Source organism: Urocampus carinirostris, chromosome 12 (assembly GCF_059441175.1).
Source record: "Urocampus carinirostris isolate Australia breed hairy pipefish chromosome 12, RoL_Ucar_1.0, whole genome shotgun sequence".
In the NCBI taxonomy this organism is placed as follows: Eukaryota; Metazoa; Chordata; class Actinopteri; order Syngnathiformes; family Syngnathidae; genus Urocampus; species Urocampus carinirostris.
This window is the reverse complement of record NC_142360.1, coordinates 5,344,131-5,368,142: the sequence shown is the minus strand read 5'-3', so window position 1 is coordinate 5,368,142 and position 24,012 is coordinate 5,344,131. Positions and strand designations below refer to the sequence as shown.

Sequence of the window (24,012 nt, the reverse complement as noted above, 5' to 3'; positions counted from 1 at the left end):
ATTCTACATTGGCAGACATGAGGCTGGGCATGAATGTGGCCCGGACATTCCTGGATTATTACAAACTCAACAACCTCATCAGCGACAATGTGCCGAGTCTCATTCAAGGGTAGATTATATTTCAATTACAGTGGTATGAAAAAGTATTTGAACCTTACAAGGAAAATGTTTAGCTATTATCGGTTTTCCAAATAGGCGGCATGGCTGCTGAGTGGTTAGAGCATGTGCGGCACAGTTCTGAGGTCATAAGATAGAACCTTCCTGTGTGGAGTTTGCATGTTCTCCCCGTGCTTGCGTGGGTTTCCACCGGGTACTCCGGTTTTCCTTCGACATTCCAAAAACATTTTCCGGTTTCAATTAACCCTAGGTGTGAATGACTGAGTGAGTTGTCTGTCTCTGTGTGCCCTGCGACTGGCTGGCAACCAGTTTAGGGTGTCCCCTGCGACTGGCTGGCAACCAGTTCAGGGTGTCCCCTGCCCACAGCCTGAGGACAGCTGAGATGGGCTCCAGCACCCCGGTTGCCCTAGTGAAGCAAAGTGGCGCAGGTAATGAATGGAAAAAAAATGATTTTCTGGACTGATCTGCAGCCACAGTAATTGTCTGGGTTTTGCTGCCAAAGGGGAGAGGAAAACATTAAATGTGACAGTTCAGTTACTTGTTCCTCCCCCTTCAGTCAATGTTTGCATGCCATACATATGAAAACCTATAAATGTTTGGGTGGTTTTAGTTAAAACGGACTTTATTTCGTTTTCATCAGTTTGATTTTGATACAAAAAACAGATCACAATCGACGGTGGTTTTATGGAAAAATGTAAGAAATTCCATAAGGTTCAGATACTTTTAAATACTACTCTACTTTCACTTGTATTTCGCAATAGTTAAAATTTATCGTCTTACTTAATTTTTGCTCACAGTTCAGAAGCGAAATCTCAACCGGACGACAAAACCGTGGACAGAGAGAAGGAGAAAATCCAGCAAGTCAGTCATTAGTTTGACACAGACATCCCTTGGACAACATGGACATGTTCCTTCCTCTACGCGTGCATGGACTAAAATATATCATTTCTTTATTTACTATTTCCTGCGGAACGTCTTCATATATAAACACACGCCTTCAAAGATTTTCTTTTGCTTGTAATTATAACCATTTTTTTTATTTTCTCATTGCAATGATCACATTTGTGTGTCAACGTTTTTAAACAATTCAAATAATGTGAAAAAAAAGTTTCGAGCTCTAAGTGTTCACAATGATTCCTTAGACATTCATCAATGTTAATTATTGGTGATTAGTAGAAAATTAATCGTTGCCGGCAGAACACGCATGTAAGCTAGAGAGGACCTGAGATTATCAATAGCAATTGTTCCCAAGACATTGCTTGGAAAAAACAAATCCATACTGTTCTTCCTTTTGACTCCACCCGGTGATGGTGTGACACACTTGACAAAAAACACGAAATAAATGAATTTTGGGTTTGTTTCCGTTCTTCTTGATGAATTAAAAGGATGCTTTGAGAAAACATTGCTTGTGGTAATGGATTAGAATATTTAAATCAAATGTGAGCTCTACTGTTAATATTTGATGTCTCTGTTGATTGTATTTTATATTGTGACTTGACTTGCCTAATTTCTTTGTGAATTAACAAGTTATTGTAATTAGCTCAGGCTTCAAGTCGTCGCTCGCCCCTTTCATGTTTCTCGACATAAGCTGCAGATGGCTCGATGTTGTCTAAGACTGAATATATTTCTTTTGTTGGCCTTTTTCTGTCATGATTCCTGATGTGACTAAGCTGTGCCTGCTCTTTTGGCGCGAACTGCCGCGGGTTCTGATTGGCTCCCAATCAGTATTTGAACCCAGTCCTGTCTGTCCTCTTTTGTCAGTCCGTCTGCGAACCTCAGTGAACACTAGGCAAGCCTTTTTGACCCTGACTCCCACCTGTTCCATTTTTGCTCCCGCCTGTCCCCGGCTTTGACCTCTTTTTGTCCCCGACTACTTCTTCTCTCCTATTCTGGCTTACGACTCGCTTCCGACCCCGACCACGTTTTTGCTCTCCTCTCCCGGCTACCAACCTGCTTTTTCCGTCCCTGACACCGCCATCGCTCGCCACGGAAGATCCACTTCCGTGTTCGGAGCACAATCCATAACGACTTACATCCCGCGTCCAGCGAACACCGGATCGTGGGCGCAGCCCTTTCTCTTTCTTCGAATAAAACTTGTGGGAAACGCAACGCAAGTGGGTCCTGTCTACGTTCTGGTCCTGACATTTTCAAAGGCCAGGTTTCTTTCACTCCTGATAAAATTCCTCTATTCCTTGAAGGATTGGAAATCTCATCGATCAGAATGGCAAATACCCCAGACCAAGAATCCACATCAAGGATCTAACTCATCCAATAATAATAATAATAATAATAATTTCCTTGTATTGTCATTCTGTGTAACAATGTACACAGAACGAAATGTCGATTGCACCTGACCCGTTGTAGCGAGCCGATGCAGCCGCAGCCAACAGAGGGCGCCGCCGACCACTTTTTAAGTCTTAGGAATGACTCGGCCGGGGCGCGAACCACCGACCTCCCAGTCTATAGCTCTGTATCAAGGCCATGGTAGGATTGGATTATTTAATCTTGACTGTAGACTCATGAACTTTGAGAAACAAGCGATACTCATTAATTTGGGATTACCTGAGTTGGAATATATCAGAATCATGTTTTTTTTTTTTTTGCTTATTTGGTGAACCTTTTTTGTCTTTATTTGCTTATCTGTCCTGGCTGGAACAGAAATAATCCTGTAACTCAATATAAATTATTGTGAAGCATTAGAAACCATTCTAATTCATTCAATTTAATGGTGGAAGTCAGACCTCTTATAGTTATCAAAGGCAATATGATTACGCAAATGATAAAGTGTTTTTTTTATAAATAAGTCAAACCAAATCTACAAAAATGAGTGCAAGGAACAAGTTTTTTAATTGTTATTAATGGAAATCACAAAATCCTACGGAAAGAAATCACAGTTCACAGACCCCTTAACATGGGTGGTCGGGGCACTAATGAGGATTCAACTCTGGACACATTTCTCCACTTTTGACGGTTGGGCCCTGGGAACATTGGCAACAGTCCATTCCTTAATGTTGTCGGCCCAGTTGTTTTTTTGTCTTCTTCTCTTCCAACCCCTTGGACCGTGCCCTGGAGCATTAATTAATTGGCCATGATCCTCTTCAGAAAGATTTTGAATAAAGTTGAAAAAAATGCAGACTTGTCTAACATCGACTGTGGTTCAATACCATGCTCCAATGGTACCATTGATCAGTACTGCACTGACGGCTTTGGCATACAGTTCTTCAATGATCTGAACTTGATTCTGGCCCATGTTGTACTTCTCATGGTGGTCCATAAAACAGCTTTCTGTACTCTGCCAAATGCCTTCTTGAAATCAACAAAAACGTGATAGAGGTCTCACTGGTGTTGTTGATACTTCTCACATTGGATGCGCGGATTAAAAATCTGTTCCGTGGTGCTCCTTCCCTCCCTGAAACCTGCCTGTTCGGCTAGGATGTTTTCAGCTTGTGGATTTAGTCTGTTTAGTAGGACCTTTAGCATAACTTGACTTGCATGGTTGATGAGACTGATGGTTCTGTAGTTCGAACATTGTTAAAGGTTTCCTTCCTTTGGTAGATTGATTACTAGAGATGTTGTCCATGTAGATGGCCACTGAAAATGCAAGACTAAAATGCCATGTTGAGAAAAGTGCCCATTTTTCTTTGTTTATTGTTTTGTGTCTGTTTTATACAATGTGTTTTTCGTGTTTTACTTTAATAAAATAATATCAATAATAATAACAAAAGTCTCGAAGTATCTATTAGGGTGACGTCATATTGTTTAATCACGTGATCCTCCTCCACTTCCGCTGTTGGGTATCCATGACAACGGCCCCTTTTTCCGCAAGCGTTTTAATGGCCACGAAAAAGATTTCCTTCGAAAAACTTCAACGAAAGTCTTGGAAATGTACAGTGTTGTTGGAAATTCACAAGGTAAGTGTGCCATTGTTGTCAAATAAAAGAACTTGCATTTTCTGTTGCACGGTCAACGTACAAACAAATCTGACCTGTTGTACGCTAAACTTAAGGGCAATGAATTATGTCATTTTTATGTGGCAAGTAAATTCATATTTTAGCAAGGAACCAGATCCATGCTTATTATAAAACCCAGAGTCACAATAAAAGTCTCTGTTTTAATTACCAAAACGAGACATTCAAAGACCAGTTCACTTTCTGTTGCTCAAAAGTGTACGCATGCGCTGTGCAGTATACATTCCTAATTTGTAAAATTTCCAAAAGCTCAATGTGTTTTTTACAGAATGGGCTGTATATAAATGTGTCTTATTTGCATATAAAATATTATTTTCAAGCATCATATTTTATTCAAAATTTCAAACCAGTTCACCTCCTATTGCTAAAATGTCTACGCGTGCGCAGTGCAGTATACATTACAGTGGAACCTCGGTTCTCGACCATAATCCGTTCCAGAACCCTGTTCGAAAACCAAATTGTTCGATCACCGAAATCACTTTTCCCATTAAAAATAATGTAAATCGTATTAATCCACTCCAACACCCTAAATGTTTACCTTGAATTTTTAACGTAAACATAAAGCTAACCCAGGCTAATCGTACGTTTGAGTTATCGTAATCTTCCGTACGAAAGATTCCCCTAACATGAACGTGTAAAAATAAAAAAAACAGGTCGTTTACAAGTCATTTAGCACCCGGGTCTCCACAACAAGTGGTGAGCGGTTCATTGGAAAGGGGGCTCCGTTCCAACACCCTCAATGTTGGGCTCCGCTCCAACACCCTGAATGTTTAACATAAACTTAAAGCTAACCCAGGCTTAATCGTACGTTCGCGTTATCGTAATCTTATGAATAGGATTTCTTACCTTTGTGGTGGTCAGCAGAAGGCGCTCGCACACCTCCTTCATATTTGGCTAATTTTTCTTTCTTAAATGCAATAGTTGTCCGCACTACTGTTCTTTTTTCACCTGTAGCAACTTTGCTGCTTGCACTGACTTTCTTCGGAGGCATAATAAGGGGCTGAAACCCCCGTACGCCGCTCAGCATCGCACCCTAGCGTACATACTCACGCATTACCGGCGTTCGAACTCCGTTTTTTTGACCGAACAGCAAAGCAAGAATTTCTCAAAATTTTTGGTCGGACACCGATTTGTTCGAACTGAGAGGCGTTCGAAAACCGAGGTTCCACTGCACTAAATTCACTCCTAATTTGTACAATTTTGACAAAATCACAGTATGTTTTACAGAAAGGCATTCTTTGAATTTGTATTATTTGGATTAAAATATTATTTTCAAGCATTGTATTTTTTTCTAAATTTCAACAACCTTGCTTTTAAAACCAGTTCACTTTGTGTTGCTAAAGTGTACACGCATGCGAAGTACAGTATACATTCCCGGGACGTAAAACTAATTTAGAATGTCACACATAGTCTTTTTTAACATCTTTTAAACATCTTAAAATCATTCTCTGTTACATTTTTTGGTGGATTAAAAAATGTTGCTTGTGTTTTTGTAACGTGATATTTAAGTTTCTTGATCTTTTAGACATTTTATCTGTTTCAAGGAGTAATTATAAATGTTTAAAAATGTATGTTATATATAGCATAGCTCCCCTTTACTTGATAATTTATAAATATAAATATTTAACCTTTTTGATTATTAAAATTAAACATGTTTTCCTGCCAAATGTAATGAGCTAAAGCTTTATTTATTAGTATATGCATAATAATGGAGCAAAATTCCCATTTTTCCGTTTTTCATGTTTTTAATGACTAAACCCAATTCATCTTTTATTGCCAGTTTTTTTTAGCTAAACCTATATTGATTGGTTTATACAAAATAGTATAGCGTAATTTCCCTATTTTCAATCATTTACAAATATATACATCTCTATTTTTTAACTATTAAATCAAAACCGCTAAATCCATCTGTCATTGTCCTTTGTTTCATTTTTTTGGTATCCCGCGGTGGATTATTTGCGCCATGCATTCCGTCTGCTCTTCACCTCCACCTCCCGAGTCAAAACACAAAATACGTGAAAATTGGGCTTTGCCTCAGGCTCGGTCCCTCGAATCAAGTTAATTGGTCGGGTTCAGGCTGGTTCGGGCTTTAAGACCTGCAGCCCTGTGTTGGGTCGGGCTTGATTTTTTATTTTGAGGCCCGATCTTATCTCTAATGAAGGCCTGAAATGAAATTTGCAGGTCACATGCCGTGGCGGGCGTCTACCCTTGACTGGCAAGCTCCACCTTAGTGTCAGCATGATGGGCCAATGCAGGAAGACCTCCTCCTTGCCGCCACGCTTCCCGTTACCCTTTAACCAGCGACTAGTTTTTGAAACAGTGAGAACGATGACTGTGGATAAATGAAAATTCTGATCTAATAATCTGTCCCCGGCTGGGAGAAGTCTAACCTCATTTCGTTGTATCGATCTGCGTTCTCACCTCCAGATTTTCGCAGATGCCGTCGACCCCTCCGAGGTTGCCGACCTCCTAAAAGGTAAACGTTCCTCTTGAGGATACATTTCCTCATCTCTTTGGTTCTCGATTCTGTGCTGTGTAAGCACAGAGGCTATTCGCTTCTTTTCACACCAGGGGGAGGGCTAACTTTTTGAGTTGCTGACCACATTTGGCAGATTGGCTGGACTAACAGGGAAGAATGATTGATTGATTGATTGATTGATTTCATACAGAGAAATCAATCAGGCTACACCTCGGCAATACAGGAATAAAGACCTATCCGATTTTTCTAATGTATTTATAAACTAGAATGTTGTGCACCGATTGAGCATCCCCTGCATTGAGACACAAAAACCTTTTTGGGTCGCGTTTGCTTTTTTGGCAGGGTCATCAGCGCATGAGAAACACCCCAAATGATGGAGACCAAAATCTTAAAATGGTGTTGTTATTTAATGTGTTTGTGTGTCGTTGTGTGAGTGGAATGTCTTTCTGGAGGAAAATGCTGAGTCCGCTATTAGGGACATTTTACACATCTAGGGAAACCTACCTGCCTGTGAAAGATGGTGGCCATATTTAAACTCTTTCCCCCTTTTCTTGGGTGAACAGACACACAAACATATATATATATATATATATATATATATATATATATATATATATATATATATATATATATATATATATATATACCTCTATATATATATATATATACCTCTATATATTCGTGTATTGTTTTAGGTTACATTTATTTACAAATACATTCATTTAATCAAATGGTTTAGAAATGCTCCGATTTAAAACAAATTAATATATTTTGTCCCTTTTCCGAGCGAGAAAAAAAATGCTTCAGTTTTTTTTTTTTTTTTTTGTGAAGCGGGGACAAAAACAACAGTTTTTTACCATATCACCATAATATTAACATATTTCCCATTTTGATGACTTTTGATAAATAAATGGTTTCCTCAAGAGAAAAAAAAACATCTTAGTCAAGTTCTTCCTTTTTGTTTCTTTATCTGCAATATGATTAGTTGACCGATTTGGACACTTATGCAGATAGTGCAGCTTTCTATGGAAGGTTTATTTCGGTATTAATCTTAATTCGGCACAAGAAAATTGAGTTGTGCACTTAGGTTATTAGTGTGACGATATATTATTATGTTTTTACCATTTTAGTTTGGTGGGCCAAATTAAAACGACTGAAGGGCTGTATGTGGCCCAAGGGCCATAGTTTTTTTCCCACCTTTGAGCTACACTGACTGCCGCTCTCTGTGTGCTTTTCCATCTCTTAGCCGACACGACAACTTTTCAGCTGATTCAGTCAGTGTCTCCTGGTGAGCTTATACAAATTATGGTGTTCCAGCGTGTGGAAAAGCATTATGTTACTTTTCGGACATTTCAGAGAGTAATGTCCTTGCCACAATGACGCAAAGCAGTGGAGAATTTCTAAAACCTGGGCCCGGTCTGACTGACGCCGACGACCACGTGCAGAGAATTGTCCCGATGACGACGAGGAGCTCCAAATTAAATGTAAGATACACTAAATTTTGTCGTTTTTAAATATCGAAAATATTTAAGGTCACTTCCCACTTACCTGAGCTACATTTTTGTACTACGGTATATACCACAGTAACCCAGGTAGGAAATCTTTTCTCTTGGTTATGGGAATAGAATACAATTGCTATATTGCTAAATAATGGTTTCAAAACAAGGTGCGAGCAAAGTTGTTTTGTAAAAATGTCACAAAATACTGCAAACGAGTATACCAACTTATTTACCTTCAATGGAGACAGCACTGGGAAGGAGGGAGTATGCATGTTTCCTGTGTATAGTTCCCCTCATTCCTACTACTCACCCAATTAAAATGCTCTGGTGCTTTGCTAGAGCTTCTGGATAAAAGGGTTGTTTTGTTTGACTTGTGGCTTTACATAGAATGAACATTTTAATGAGCTACCACATGAAAGATTAGTTAGCGATTTACAGCCATAACAGGGTCTGTCGGTGTGACACGTTGACTGTAAACTGTAGTTGAAATTGTGTCCTATTTATATACTGGATTGAACCCCATTGCGCATGTTTGTCAATTGGTTTTGTGTCTACCATCCAAATGAAAAATTGCATGTGTCCTATTTTATCTCTGAGCCATACGTACTCATGAAAAGAGCTATATTTTTCTTTGTTTTACTTTTTGTAGTTTGAAATAAATATTTGAACTGATGAAGAAAATGACACTAGTTTTCAGACACAAATTCAGCATTTTTGACTATTCTGTTTTTTCTTACTAAAATAAGATACATACCGAAAATTAGCAAGACCTTCTTTCTACAAGCTTTTTTTCTCAAACATCCCCAAAGCAGTTGGGTATTCCGCTAGTTGTTTGGGAACCAGCAGAACAAGCATGGCTGTAAATTGGTCCTGATATCTACTGTATGTGTCTACTTTGGTGTTTTATATTGTCTTTCCTTCAATATGGCACTCCTCTGATGTCTTCAGGGTGCATTTCCTGCCGTGCAGTTTTCAGTGACGTCGTTTGTGAAGAGCAGTGGGACGGACACTCCGCCTGTAAGTGTTCAAGCAGGGTAAAATCTGGTTGAATTACCTAAACGAGCATAATTATTTTACTGAGAAAACAAATAAAAAACTAACAATAAATATACAAATAGATAACAAAAAAATATTCTAGGACGCAAAAAGATTTTTCCCCCTTTATCTTCATATTTTTCTGTAGATAATACAATCAATGTTTTTTAAAAATATCAGCGATACTCAAAACAATTTGCTGTATTTGCTTATTTTTGCATTTTTTAATTTCAATAAAAAATAGGTAAAATATGGTACTATTGCATTTCATCAAGTCTTTCAATCAAAAATATTATTTTCGATTTATTTTTGGGGCATTTTTGTCTTATTTAAATTAAAACCTCAATTTAAAAAAATGAAATATTTCTTCCTTAAATGCTTAAAAATATTACTTAAAATTATTTTTTATTATTAGAAAAATCCTCTTATTTAAATAAATATAGTAAAGAAGTACTGATTTTGACTAAGTACTTTGATTTTTAAAATTGCTTTAAAAATACATATAAATATATATTTAATCACTTTTACACTATTCTAATAAATAATATTGATATTGTAGAATTTTATTACTATATTTTAACACAGTTTTTCAGTAAAATTATTCGGTCTTGAAGCCAGAGCATCTGAAAAGATCAAATAGCTGGAGTTGGTCAGAGCTGGTGTAGGTGGCTAACTTTAACAGCTAGTGAGAGAAGCTACTAAAAAGGCAAGTTAAAAGACTACATTTGTCAAGCGTTGGGACCAAGTACCAACGAACTCGGCAATGTTCACTTGCGCAAGCATCTTATGGAAAACGAGTGACACAAACATGGGGCAGATAATAAAAACATTAGCAGCCAACTAGCTAATATGAGAGGCTGGAGAAGTAAACAGTGGAAACAATGTGATGCCTTATTCAAGGGATTCTGCGACCATTACATGCAGACCAGAAGCACAACCGGGACAAGCTACCGTCACAAAATGGTCACTCAGGCTTGCGTAGTAGCAAGATGGCACCCAAACATATCAGCTTTTTCAAAGGTTGTCGTAAATTGTGTCATATAATTACAGGTTTATTCCCCTAAGAGTCTTAGATGAAAGTCATTTTAGGATGAAAATACCTTCTCTCACACAACTTGACAACTTTGTGATGACGGCGCTCAGAGAAACCATGTAAGGAGAAAAAACTGTGGGAGGCCCCACAAAGATTTTGGTATCCAGGGATCAGAATGGAGATTTTCATTTTCAGCTGAAATAGCCAGCGTCCAGGAATAAACCAGGGCGGAGCCCCCCCCAACGCCACCCCCCACCCACACCCCCCCCCCCTCCCCAAAACCTGGGTTTTAGGCAATTTACTTGTCCAAAACCATGCTTATATTTATCATTTAAGTAACATTTTTAGAAGATTAAAATAATTTGCCCACATAACTGATTTTTTTTGTAAATACTGCAAGATAAGTTCAAATGCAGTTCAGTCCCTGCAGCTTTTGCGACAATGCGGCCAATTTTTCTAACGGCCGCCAGGGTGCGCCAGAGCAATAAAGGAAAGAGTGAGACAGTCGGATTTTGAATTTGTTTGCTACGCAAAAGAAAAAGTGAAAAAGTCGGAATGCCTTTGGGGTTCAAAAACAGCGGAAATCCGCGGATCCGCGGAAAATTCTGATCCCTGGGTATCTTCTGACTGTTTTCATGTTCCTCGACCAAGGTCAAAGACTCACCGGACAGTGAGAGAACGGTCCAGCCCAAAAAAGCAAGTTTGGTTTGCAGATAAATCAGGACGTTTGCTTTGATTCGATTAGCTTTAACCAAACGGTCCTCTTAAAATAGCTTTAGCGTTATGAGATTTCCCTAAATAGCGATGGGGCTCCCTCGGTGCTTTTTGTTTGATCGCATCAGACTGGAATAATCAACTGATCGGATTTGATTCATCCCGAGATGCACTTAGCGACCGCTGTAGAGTCGTTGTGGCGCTCGTTGTAAAGCCAAATGTTTTTAATAGCTCGCCCGTAACAAAAGACAAATACGGTGCTTTGCTTTTGGATTCACCTTGCAAAGCAGGGAAGGACAAACCTCAGTTTTTGCTGTGTCAAACATACGGTTAGACGGCCAAAGTGTGCCCATCAGTGGTTCACTGTGGCCCCATGAGGATAAAGCACTAACGGCAGTTTTTCCAATTAAATGGTAAATGGTCTGCATTTATATAGTGCTTTTCAAGTCAATGAAGACCTCAAAGAGCTTTACAATGTGCTTCACACTTACCCATTCACACACACACTCACACACCAACAGGGAGTCAGCCATGCATGGCACCTGTAGTTGCTTACTTTGTCTAGCAAATGGCAGATGGACTTAAAAAAATAAGGAATATGTTTTAAAATATTTACAAAATATAGCATCTGTATTTTTATGGAATATTATTAGTAAATACTATTTTTATTACATACTTTAATGTGAAAATTACAATGAATTAAATAACATTATTAATGGACGAGAGGAAGGGAGTCAAGGAAGGAAGATAAAGCAAAAGAAAAGACAATGAAAGAGATGAAGGAAGCAAGGTAAGAAAAAATGAAGGAGGGAAGGAAGGAAGTTTAGAAAAGAAAAAGGAGGGAAGATTAAAAAAAAGACAAGAGAAAAAACGAGATGAAGGAATGGACAAAGGGGCGGCAGTAGCTCAGGAGGTAGAGCGCTCGTCTTGGGATAAAGGGATCCTAGTTCGAATCCCGGCTCGTCCGTGTTACATGTCGAAGTGTCCTTGGGTAAGACACTGAACCCCTAATACCCCCAATAAGCAGGTTAGCGCCCTACATGGCTGCAAGGCCGCTATTGGGAAATGTGAAGCACATTGTAAAGCGCTTTGGGAAGTCATTGACTTGAAAAGCGCTATATAAATGCAGATCATTTCATTTCATTTCAAAGGAAGGGACTGAGAAAGGAAGTGAGAGAAGAAGGAAGATAAACAAAAGTGAGTGAGTGAGTGAGTGAGTGAGTGAGTGAGTGAGTGAGTGAGTGAGTGAGTGAGTGAGTGAGTGAGTGAGTGAGTGAGTGAGTGAAAAACAGGAAGAGTAAAAAAAAGAAAAGAGATGAGGGAAGGAAGGAAGGAAGGCTGAGCAGATGGGAACCAATAAGGAAGCAGGGAAGTGAGGATGACAAAAACAAAAGAAAAGAGAATGAAAAAGATTAAGGAAAGAGGTCAAGGAGGAGGCAGAAGGAGGGAAGGAAGGTGGATTGGAGAGAGGGTGGGATGGGGGAGGGAAAGAGGAAGGAAGGAAGGAATGAAACAGCAAGAGACAAAAAAATAAAGAGACAGCGAGAGAGAAAAAGAAATGTATAGAGAAAAAAAGAAGCGGATAGAGGGAAGGAAGGAAAACAGAAAACAGACGTGAAAAGAGGGAGAAATAGAGGGTGACATTGTAACCTACCTAAAAAAGAACTACACTATTTTGTTCGTGATCCATTATACCCAGTCGACTATTGCTGAGAGCAGAGGGAAATATGTGCTACATGCAGCGGCTATTTCTTAGTGTGTTTTCCACCCTTCCATTATACATAGTCAACTATTGCCATAGGCTACTTCTCAGATTTGTGCATATAGTGAGGAGCTCTGGTCCCCATTAAACCATGATAAACGGAGGGGTTACAATATTGTAGTTTTCTGTCCCAATTAGATGACCTCCACCCAGGCAAGAAAACCTTTGACATCCAAGTCCATGCGCTCCCCGACTCCGTCCCCATGCCGACACATCTCCTGCAAGGCCGGAAGAAAGCCGCAGAAAAAGCGGGGCGTTTGCCCGGAGCCGGGCTACTGCCGGCCCACGGTCGCCTCGGCAACGCGGGCGATGTCGCCTTACACGCACCGCAAAATGTGCCAACTCTCCCTGGACGCCGAACAGAGGCTCACAGAACTCCAACTCGGACCGCACCACTTCCGGAAGGAGACGAAAAGCCTTACACCCTTTTTGGTTGGTAAAAACTGCTATTTTAATTAGGGATGCACGACAAGTGTTTTTTCCTACCTGCTTCTGGAGATTAATACCGATAATCTATACTACTACTGCTAAAATTCAAATGTATTCTAATAAAGAACTTACATGCTTCAAATCTTACTAGCTAGTAGTGTCAGCTCATTGTGGATGGGCGAGCTCTCCAGTGCCTCATGCCCTTTACGAAAAGGTGGAGAGGAAACACGACCGAGATGTGCTACTATTTCCATATGGGATCATTGGTTGACTGTTGTTGTGCAAGCTCACCAGTGCTTCGCGTACATTACGCAGAGGTATAGAGAAGACATGACCAGGTTATGCTTCTACTTCTTTAGAAATTGGAAATATATAAATTCTTAGAAACTTTCTAACTAGTAGGGTCAGCTGACTGTTCACATGTGCACATTACGAAGAGGTAGAGAGGAAACACAACCAAGATGTTACTACTTCCATGGGAAATCAAAATATATTCAAATGAGGAACATAAATTCTTATATTCTCTCTAACAAGTAGTGTCAGCTGACTGTTAATTGCCGAGCTTTCCAGTTCCTCCCAGGTATTACAGAGTGGTAGAGAGGACCACGACTAAGTTGACAAAATCAAAATATATTCTAATGAGGAACATGAATGCTTAGAATCTTTATAATTAGTAGTGCCTCACAAACTTTGCAAAAAGGAAGAGAGGTAACACAACCAAGTTGTGCTACTCCTTCTATAGAAACTCTAAACATTTTCTATTGAAGAACATAAATTCTCAGTATCTGTCTAACTAGTAGTGGCAGCCAACTGTTGATGGGCAGGCTCTCTGGTGCCTTGCGGAGATTATGAAGAGTTAGAGAGGCGACACGACCAAGTTACGCTACTACTTTATAAAAAATACAAATCTAATGAGGAACGTACATGGCTAGCATCTTTCCAACAAAAAAGTGCTGACTGTTAATGTGCAAGCTCTCCAATGCTTAGCAGACATTATGCAGCGGTATAGAGAAGACATGACCAAGTTATGCTCATACTTCTATAGAATATCAAATGAATTCATGTTAATTCAAATGTGGAACATTCATTCTTAGAATCTTTCCAACAAGTAGTGTCAGCTGACTGTTGATGTGAGAGCTCTCCAGTGGCTCGTGCAGATTATGAAGAGGTAGAGAGGAAACACAGCCAAGTTGTGCTCCCATATCTTTACAAAATAAACATGTTTTCAAATGAGGAAAATAAATGCTTTGAATCCTTTCAAGAAGTTGATATAGCTGAATGTTTATAAGCAATCTCTCCAGTGCCTCGTCCACTTTACGAAGAGGTAGAAAAGAGTCATAACAAAGTTGTGCTATTATATCTATAGAAAATAAACGTTTTTTTCAAACGAGGAACATAAATGCTTACAATCTTTCTAACTGGGAGTTTCGACTGATTCAACAGTATTTGGTCATACTCTCTAAGGCCTCACGCACTTTATAGAGAGGTAGAGATGAGAGACGACCAACTTGTGCTACTACCTCTATAGAAAATCAAAATACATTCAAATGAGGAACATGAGTTCTGAGAGTCTTTCTAACAAGTAGTGTCGGCTGACTGATGATGGGCACGCTTCGTATTGATTTTATGAATGTAAGCAGTAAAATCCAACTCTTTTTAGAATTTTTGATAACTTCTCTATCTTAATTAAAGTGAGTTGTGTTGTGGCCGGCAAGTGTAATTCCCCCTTTTGTGTACATGATGAATATAGCAGGAGGATTAGAAATACAAAGTGTTAATCTCTTCACCTGAGCCTTTAATGGATTTTTACAAGGCCGACAAAGTTTCGCCGAGGGACTCAAGTTAAGGAGGCTTCGGTTATTTGTGAGCGAGGCGTTCAAGGCCCCTCCTTTCCTTGCGCTATTCCCGCCGCCCGAATCCCCCGGCGCACTAATTTTAGAGGACAAGATGGAATTTAACAGCGACATTGCTGTGCTTTTTGGTCCCCTGTGGACAATTAACCCGAGTAATTGGGAGTCAAGCTGCAATTAACAAACATAGCTAATCAAGTGGCTTCAGCGAGAGGCGCGTTTGTTTTTGAGACCGGCACACCTGAGTGTCAGAAAGATGATGATGATGATGATGAAGAAGACGACGAGGATAATCATGGTGACGATATGATCTGTTGCATTCAGGTTCCAACTTGCAGCAGTCCGACAGCTATGTACTTTCCGGCGTCACAGTGGCACGTTCAATGCTGCCACGCGGCCAGATTTGATGATGAGGACTCTGGTGGGCTATGTGGAGAGCAAGCCTTTTAAATATATATATTTTTACACTCTTTCTGTTTTTTTACCTTTCTTTTCTGTTTTTACTTTGTTTTTTTATTTACTCGTTTTTCTTTTTACTTTTTTTGCAATGATATTTTTTGGTCTTCTTTAGTTTCCCTTTGATTGAGTTAATTTTTTTCAAAGAATTTCTGTAATTTCGCAACTCAAAAAAAAACTTATAAACGTTTTTTTTCTCTTTTATGTTTTACACTTTTTTTTATTATTCATTCAACTTGTATACTGTGTTTAACTGTTTTAGTTGTGTTTATTTCTATATGATTTTTTTGTCATTTATTTTCAATGTATATATACATTTTTCTTTTTATCCTATGTTTTTGACTTCATATTTTTTGACTTTTTATTTCTAAATTTATTTTTCATTATCGCCATCGTCATAATCCTTTAACGCGAATTTTTAACTTAAATTAAAATTTACTTTACTTTTCTTTTTTTCTTCTATTTACTTATTTTATTTTATTGTCTTAGTTTGTTTTACCTTTTTGCCTTTATTTTTTTACTTTTTAAATTGATTGTACCTGTTTTTTACAATACATTTATTTTTAATTTTGATATACTTTTATTATTTTTTAACTTATGATTTTAACTTCTTTTAAACTTGTTTTCATCTTATTTAACTTTTTCACTTTATTTTGGGGGGATTTTTTTACCTTCATTTTTAACTACTTAATATAGTTTTTAAACCATTTTTATTCTACTTTGTTGTTAATAATTTTAATTTTTATTATTGATTTTTATAAACTTTTATTGTTTTTAAATTTGATTTATTTACTTTATTTTTTTTAACTTTTATTTATTCCATTTGTACCTTTCTCTCTGTTTCTACTTTTATGTATTTTCCAAAAATTCGTTCAACTTTTATCTTTTTTCAACATAATTTTGAACTTTTTATATTCATTGTACATCTATTTTGCTTGTATTTATTTTTTTATAACTTTTTTACTTGTATTCCACTCTTTTTTTTCCTTTTTGTATACTTGTATTCTTTTATTTTTAATTTCATTTTAATTTTTCATTTTATGGCTTTTTTAAACTCTTATTTTTGTTACTTTTTTACTTGAATGTATTTTTTTAACCAATTTTTTTTACTTATTTTTCATTTTTATATTTTATTTTAATGTACTTTTATTGTTTTTAAATGTTATTTCTTAAGTTTCCTTTTTTACTTTTATTTCTTCTATTTTAAACTCTTATTTTTATTTTACTGGTACATGGTCTATATTATTTTCAAGTCGCTAATGTATTTTGTAACGGTTTTTTCAACTTTTATTTTTTTTTTAACTTAATTTTTAACTTTTGAAGTTTACTTTTTTCTTTTTTATAACGTTTTTACTTGTATTTTTTCCCCCTTAATTTTCTTTTTCATATACTTTTATTCTTTTTAACTCTCATTTTTATTTAGATTTTTTGCAGCCTTTTTTAAACATTTATTTATTTATTTTTTCACTTTATTTTGGGGCTTTTAATTTTTTTTTCATCTTTTTTTCCATTTAATTTATTTTTTCACATTTTTTTATAACTTTTATCTTATTTCAACTTTTTGTTACTCTGTTTAATTTTTGTCTAAAACCCTTGTCTTTTTCAGATTTCCCCTACGACAGTTACAACGACACAATCAGAGTAAGTGTTCTTGACATACGATGAGGTTTCCAAAAAAAAAAGCATGACACGGAAAAAGTAAAAACTTTTACAGATACGGTCAGAACGCGGGTGGTCATCTCCCAGACGCGATGAGCTGAGCAAAAATCTTGGGGTTTCCTCCGACTCACCTCCATGGAGGAGAAACGCTACAATGCACTCCGTCCGGCAAAGGTAACCAAGACTAATGTTCCCCCTCAGCTTTTACGAGTCTGAGCGTTCAAACAAAGTCTGTGATTTTCTATTTTTTTAATTATCTTTTGTTACCAAATACTAACATTTCATTGTGTTTTTTTAATTGGTTGCACAATATATAATCACACTTTTTAGTGGAAGTACACGGTTAGCAATAAGATTGACTGTTACATTCCAATGATTTGCAAATTTTTGGAATGCACCACAAGAGTGATCAAAAAATCACCCAGAAATGTGTTTTCTTTACTCTTTTTTCTTAAATTTGATTCTTTTGTTTAAATTTTCCTAGCTTTTTGTTTTTTTCTCTCTAGCTTTTTATTTCTCCTTTTCTCCTTTTTTTCTTTTGTTGTATTGTTTCCTTTTTTCTTCATTTTTACTTTATTTTCTCTTTTCTTAGCGTTTTACTTTTTTCTTGTATTTTTTCCTGTGTCTCTATTTTCATTTGTATCTAGTTTTTCTTCTTTTCCGGTGTACTTTTTCCCTTTTTGAATCATTTTACACATAATGTTATATATTAATTAGTATTAAATGGATGGCTCAGTGATCCCTTGACCGCATGGGTCGTCAGGGCACCAATGATGACTCAACTCTGGACAGCTTTCTCCACTGTTGACGTTCCTTGGCCTGTTCTTGGTTTGTGGCAAAGTTGGCACCAGTCCATTCCTTAATGTTGTGGGCCCAGTTCTTTTTCGGTCTTCCTCTCCTCCTGCCCCCTTGGACTCTGCCTGTGGAGAATTACCTTGGCCAGTCCTGATGATCTTGTGACGTGACCATACCACTGAAGTTTCCGTAGGCGCACAGTTGACAACAGTTCTTCGTAGGGTCCAATGTGCCCTCTAATCGTGTTGCGCACCGTTTCGTTTGTCACATGGGCTAAGTAGCTGATGCCTAGAAGTTTCCTATAGCATCGCATCTCAATGACCTGGATTTTCTTTTCCAGTTTTGCTGTGAGAGTCCATGCTTCACCAGTCTAGAGGAGTCAGGTCTTTGAATTCATTGCTATGTCCCTCCATATGAGTTAAAGTCTAGCAAGAGTGGCTGTGGTTTGAGCTATCCTGGCACTGATTTCTGGTTCTGACCCCTCTTCTGATATCACACCTCTGAGATATTTAAATTTGGTGATAGGTTCTAGCTCTATGTAGTTGATGGTGATGTAAACCACATTTGTCTCTCTTTATTTTGATATATTAGTGATTAAAAAAAAACAATACCAAAATATATTTTTAAAGCAAACAACTCCACTTGTTTATAATCATGTCTGAAATTGATCCTACTAGAAATATCTACCCAGCGTTTTTCTAAGCTGTGGTTCTGCAGAAGTAGAAGAGTCTATAATTTTCCATTGGGTATTTTTGCGCAATACATACCCCTAATTGCGTTTGCTGCTGGATTTGACTACAAAGTTTGGTGAAATTTGTCTTTTTGGTACAATCAGAAGGCACATTTAAAGTTAAAATCATGTTAAAAACAACAGTTTTAAATGTTTCTCCTTAATTGTAATTGTAAAAGATCCTGACTGTTGCTTGTGTTTACACACCAAACAGCAGTTCACAGTACCCACCCTTCTTGGATTCCTTAAAGGGTGTGCTTTAGAGCGTACCCCCTGGAGAATCCCTCATACTCCTCGGAGACTTCAACGCTTTACGTGGCAATGACCGTGATACTTGCAGGGGCGTGATTGGAAGGAATGGCCCCCCTCATCTTAACCTGAGTGGTGTTTAGTTATTAGACTTCTTGTCCATAACGAACACTATGTTCAAACATAAGAGCGTCCATATGTGCACCTGGCATCAGGACACACTAAGCCGCAGTTTGATTATCGACTTTGTAGTCTTTTCTTTGGACCTACGACCACATGTTTTGGACTCTTGGGTGAAGAGAAGTGAGGAGCTGTCAACTGATCACCACCTGGGGGTGAGTTGGCTCCGATGGTGGGGGATAATGCCGGTCCTACCAGGCAGACCAAAGCATGTTGTGAGGGTCCGTTGGGATTATTTAGTAGAATCTTCTGTCAGAATGAGGTTCAATTCACACCTCCCGCAGAACTTTGCCCATGTCCCAAGGGAAGGGGGGGACATTGAGTCCAAGTGGACCGTGTTCCGTGCCTCCATCGTCCAGGCAGCTAATCAGAGCTGTGGCCGTAAGGTAGTCAATGCCTGCCGTGGCGGCAACCCTATCCCTGTTAATGGTAACCCCTGCTCTGTGGGACTCTGGAAGCAGCTGGCGGATATCGGCTGGCCAAGCAGAATGCGGCTTCGGCAATCGCAGAGGCAAAAACTTGGGCATGGGAAGGGTTTGGTGAGACCATGGAAGGCGACTTCGGAACGGCTTCAAGGAAATTCTGGTCCACCATCCGACTTCTCAGGGGGGGAAAGTGGTGTACCCAAAACACTGTACATACAGGACGTTGTGAAGCGGAGGGCAGACTACTCAACCCCACTAACACGTCTTCCTCTGTTGAAGCAAAGCCTGAGGACTGGCTCTCATATCACTGGGGTTGAAGTCACTGAGGTGGTTAAAAAGCTCCTCGGTGGCTAGGCCACAGGGGAGGGATGAGATCAGCCCGGAGTTCATTAAGGCTCTAGATGTTGTGGGCGTGTCATGGTAGACACGCCTCTTCAACATTGGATATCGGGGATGGTACCTCTGGACTGGCAGACTAGGGTGGTGGTCCCATTTTCAAGAAGGGGGACCAGAGAGTGTGTTCCAACTACAGGGGAATCACACTTCTCAGCCTCCCTGGTAAGGTCTATTCAGGGTTACTGGGGAGAAGGGTCCGGCAGGAAGTCGAATCTCGGATCAGAGTGGAGCAGTGTCCTTTTCGCCTTTGCCGTAAAAACTGGACCAGCTGTACACAGTTTGTAGCATTCTTATTGGCACCCATCCCTCTCTAGGCCAACATATGTTTCCACCTGGTCTCGAACAGGGACCTTTCGCGTGTTAGGCGAATGTGCTAATCACTGCACTACAGAAACAATTATACACAAAAATGTTTCCACTCACTTTTACATTTCAACAACTTTTTACACAATACCCTGGTTCCTTTCTCTCCCATTCCTGCTCGAGCAAGATTTGGACTGGTAATCCTTCCCTTGTGGTGCTTGCCACGCTAGTTCCACTCAACACGTCCTTGAAAACAAAAACACATACTTTCTGTTTGCTGGTAAGACCTCGGTCGACAAAGCCTCACCCTGCCCGTCATTCTCGTTGATGGAGAAGAGCAAAGCGTCTCGGCTAAATTCCCACCACTGATGTCACGTCATGTTTGTTGATTACCGAGGGGAAGTTTTATCGATCCGCATTCGCCGCCTTTGACCCGACGCTCGCTCGAAGACGAGATCTCGTCATCTGTCTCGTCGGATGCTGTCGATCGCCGGCCAACGCCCATTGGAGCTCGGGTCCGCTAAGCAAACATTACGATCGATAAGCAATCTGGCCACAAAGCTGATTGGCGGGAAATGAGCGATAGTTTGGCGCGGATTGAAAACGCGGCAAGAGTAGCACTGCGTCGGATTAGCGCAACAAGCAATGACGTCCGAAGCTAGCATATCGAGGGCTGCTCATGAGTCTCTTTTATTTTTATTGCAGGAGAGGTTTTTTAGCATGGTGTACCTCAGGGACCATTTAAGGTTCAGAGCTTTGGGGTGCAGAGCACCCAGATCAGGGGTGGGATACCACAAATAGTAAAATTATAATGAAGATACAGTATATAAATAATAGTAAAAATAATACTAGTAACAAAATACGTTTTTGGGATGCCAACTTTGTCCCCATTGTCCCTTATTATGTCTGCAACAAAAATACTACAGAATTACTACAAAACTATATATGAATGAATGAATGAAAACGTTATTTCGAACATTAAAAAAAAAAACAGAACAAAAACTAACTCAACAACAAAATAATGTTACATAACATGTTCAAAATGGGGTGGTAAGAAGCAGATGCTTATTTTCACTACGCCTTCATCTTCCCTATTGAATACATTTTACAGATCCTCTTCTCCTCTTGTGTCTAATATAACAAAGTCTCATGAATATACATTTTACTTAGGTCAGATATCAATAATTATAATAAAAACAATAGTCACATATTTTATACACTAAACTTCGTAGTACCCATCCCTCAATGTCATAATGCCACTAGTCACCAAACATCACTGGCACCAATGATAATAACAATAGTAATAATATTAATATCACTCGTAACACCCATAACACATTCTCTTCATCTCTGTATTCCGCCAGTAATGGGTTGTTTTTTTTTTTTTTTTGAACAAGTGAATAGTTGGACATTGTTTGTTCCAAAGTTTGACTCCACACACAGACACACACATACTTTTCCTGGTTGTTCTCACCTTTGGGATTATGAATTTACTACAGTCCCTTAAGTTATAATTTCCCTCTTTCCGAATGAATAATTTTTGGATGTTTTCTGGCACTATGTTTTTGTTGACATTAAATAGCAGTTGTGCAGTGAAAATTCATACAAAATCATCCAATTTTAATCATTCTGACTGCAGGAATAAAATATTAATATGATCCTGATATCCTACCCTGTGTACGGTTCTTATTGCACGCTTTTGGGGGATCAAAAGGGGCTGTAGTGAACTTTTGTAATCATTGTCCCAGACATCTGCACAATATGCTAAGTATGGCAGAACTAGACAACAATATAATAAATACAATGCATTATAGTTTAAAAGGAATTTGGCTTTGTTAATTATTGAAATGCTTTTTGACACTTTAGTTTGTATGTTTCTGATGTGTGTTTTTCAGCTTAATTTATTGTCTAGTATGACCCCTAAAAACTTAATTTCTGATACAGTGTCTATTGTAGCACCATCCATTTTTACTTCTAAATCTTGATTTGCCTTGCGATTACCAAAGAATATTACTTTGGTTTTATTTAAATGTAAAGATAATTTATTTATATCCATCCATACTTCTAGGTTAATTAATTCACGATTAATGCAGGTTACCAAATATAGTTATCGTTTGAATAGAAAATGTTAGTGTCGTCTGCAAATATAACTATTTTTAATAGTTTTGAAACATTAAAAATATCGTTAATATATAAATTAAATAACTTTGGACCCAGGATAGAACCCTGTGGTACTCCACAACAGATGTCCAAGTATTCAGATGACAACTCTCCCATTTTCACCTATTTTTCTTCCCTGTCAAATAACTTTGAAACCATTACAAAGCCACGATCAAATATAGTGCTTAAAACAGGAAGTAACATATTATTTTGTGTTCATTCTGATTAGAGAAAATACTATAGAAATACTACAGTATGACTATAATACAAAAATAATATTACAGAATTATTACAACAGTGATACTACAAAGATTTAACTAAAGTAATATCAAAAAATACAAATATACTTGTGTGGAAATACTTCAAAATACTTCTACAGAAATATTACTAAACAAAATACAACTAGTGTAATACTACACAAATACTACAAAAATTCTACTATGGAAATACAATTAATGTAAATGGTCTGCGTTTATATAGCGCTTTTCAAGTCACTGAATACCTCCCAAAGCACTTTACAATGTGCGGTGTCAGCCAACTACCTGCTTATTGGGGGCATTAGGGATTGAGCGTCTTGCCCCAGGACACTTCGACATATAACACAGAGGAGCCGAAAATCGAACCTGCGACCTCTTGATCGCAAGAGTAGTAGTAGTATGTATCGACATTTCGTTCTGTGTACATTGTTACAAAGAATGACAATACAAAGGAAATTATTATTATTATTATTAGTAGTAGTATGAAAAGTCAATGAAAACTGTTAAGAAAGAACTGAAAAGTTTAGAGTCCTGAAAAGTACTAAAAATATGAAAAAGTACTGAAAAGTAAAAAGAGAACTAAAAATTACCATATAATAATAAAAAGTAAGTGACAATACTAGAAATTCCTACAAATATAAAAAGTACTGAAAAGTGTGTAAAAGTCCTGACGCGTATATAAAAGGTCTGAAAAGTATGTTTATAGTACTTCCCAGTAAACTTATATAAAAGTACTGCAAAGTGTCTAAAGTATGTAAAAGTCCTGAAAATAATTAAAGTCCAAAAAAGTACAAATGTATTGAAAAGTACTGTAAAATATTTAAAACCATTCAAAAATAATCAAAAAGAATTGAAAAGCGTATAAAGAAAATACAAAAAGTAATAATTAACACTACAACGTATGTGGTACAAGAAAATACTACAAGTCTAAAAATTACTGAAAAGTGTGTAAAAGTACTGAAACGTATACAAAAGTTCTGAAAAGTATGTTAAAGTACTCAAACATATGTAAAGATACTGAAAAGTATCTAAAGCAATGGTTCCCAAACTTTCGCAGGCTGGCGCCCCATTGGCTCCCCCTTGGCTCCCCAGTGTGATACCTGTACTAGCGCCTTTTGTAAATGCACATTCTTCGTCTTTTACTTATAATCCTTTTTGACATGCCGTGTATAATATGTGATCATTTTTAAGGTGCTGGTACAAATTACTTGTGTTTCCTCCGGACCTAGCAACTACGCGAAAGTAAATTCTGCAACAGGCGTTTTCTTCTGTTCCACGTCCGCTTCGTCAAAACCAAAATACAGTAGGTCCAAACAAGTGATGTGCTGCCCTTCTTCGGTGCAAGCTTCGTTTCCTTCTCGTTTGTTGACTCTGGGACTATGTTTACGGAGTCCGCATGATGTTCAATAAGCTTACACGGTGGGATTGGCATAGTGCGGTGCCTGCAAACTTTGAATCGCCTATGCTATCATTAAAGTTTCTCTCTGATTGGTCGGCCCTTTTCAAACTTGAACAA

General features: G+C 38.1%; 2 protein-coding genes across 4 annotated transcripts in view; both read left to right on the top strand.

Annotated features, from left to right (window-relative positions):
• agbl4 (AGBL carboxypeptidase 4) overlaps positions 1-3,744 on the top strand; it is a 599,711-nt gene extending 595,967 nt beyond the window's left edge. For both annotated transcript variants that reach the window (XM_088349263.1, XM_088349262.1), the window contains 2 exons: positions 16-109; positions 915-3,744. In XM_088349263.1, coding sequence (XP_088205389.1) covers positions 16-109; positions 915-990 — 170 coding nt within the window. In that variant the 3' untranslated portion in view covers positions 991-3,744. The remainder of the gene's footprint in view (positions 1-15; positions 110-914) is intronic.
• A 155-nt stretch (positions 3,745-3,899) lies between these two features.
• The window catches only part of spata6 (spermatogenesis associated 6), a 25,724-nt gene continuing 5,611 nt past the window's right edge, over positions 3,900-24,012 (top strand). For both annotated transcript variants that reach the window (XR_015852200.1, XM_088349264.1), the window contains exons 1-10: positions 3,900-4,028; positions 6,267-6,404; positions 6,513-6,561; positions 7,811-7,852; positions 7,921-8,048; positions 9,012-9,080; positions 12,746-13,039; positions 15,211-15,307; positions 16,949-16,983; positions 17,057-17,175. Coding sequence is in view for 1 of the 2 variants with exons in the window: in XM_088349264.1 (XP_088205390.1) it covers positions 3,918-4,028; positions 6,267-6,404; positions 6,513-6,561; positions 7,811-7,852; positions 7,921-8,048; positions 9,012-9,080; positions 12,746-13,039; positions 15,211-15,307; positions 16,949-16,983; positions 17,057-17,175 (1,082 nt within the window). In the remaining variant the exon portion in view is untranslated. The remainder of the gene's footprint in view (positions 4,029-6,266; positions 6,405-6,512; positions 6,562-7,810; positions 7,853-7,920; positions 8,049-9,011; positions 9,081-12,745; positions 13,040-15,210; positions 15,308-16,948; positions 16,984-17,056; positions 17,176-24,012) is intronic.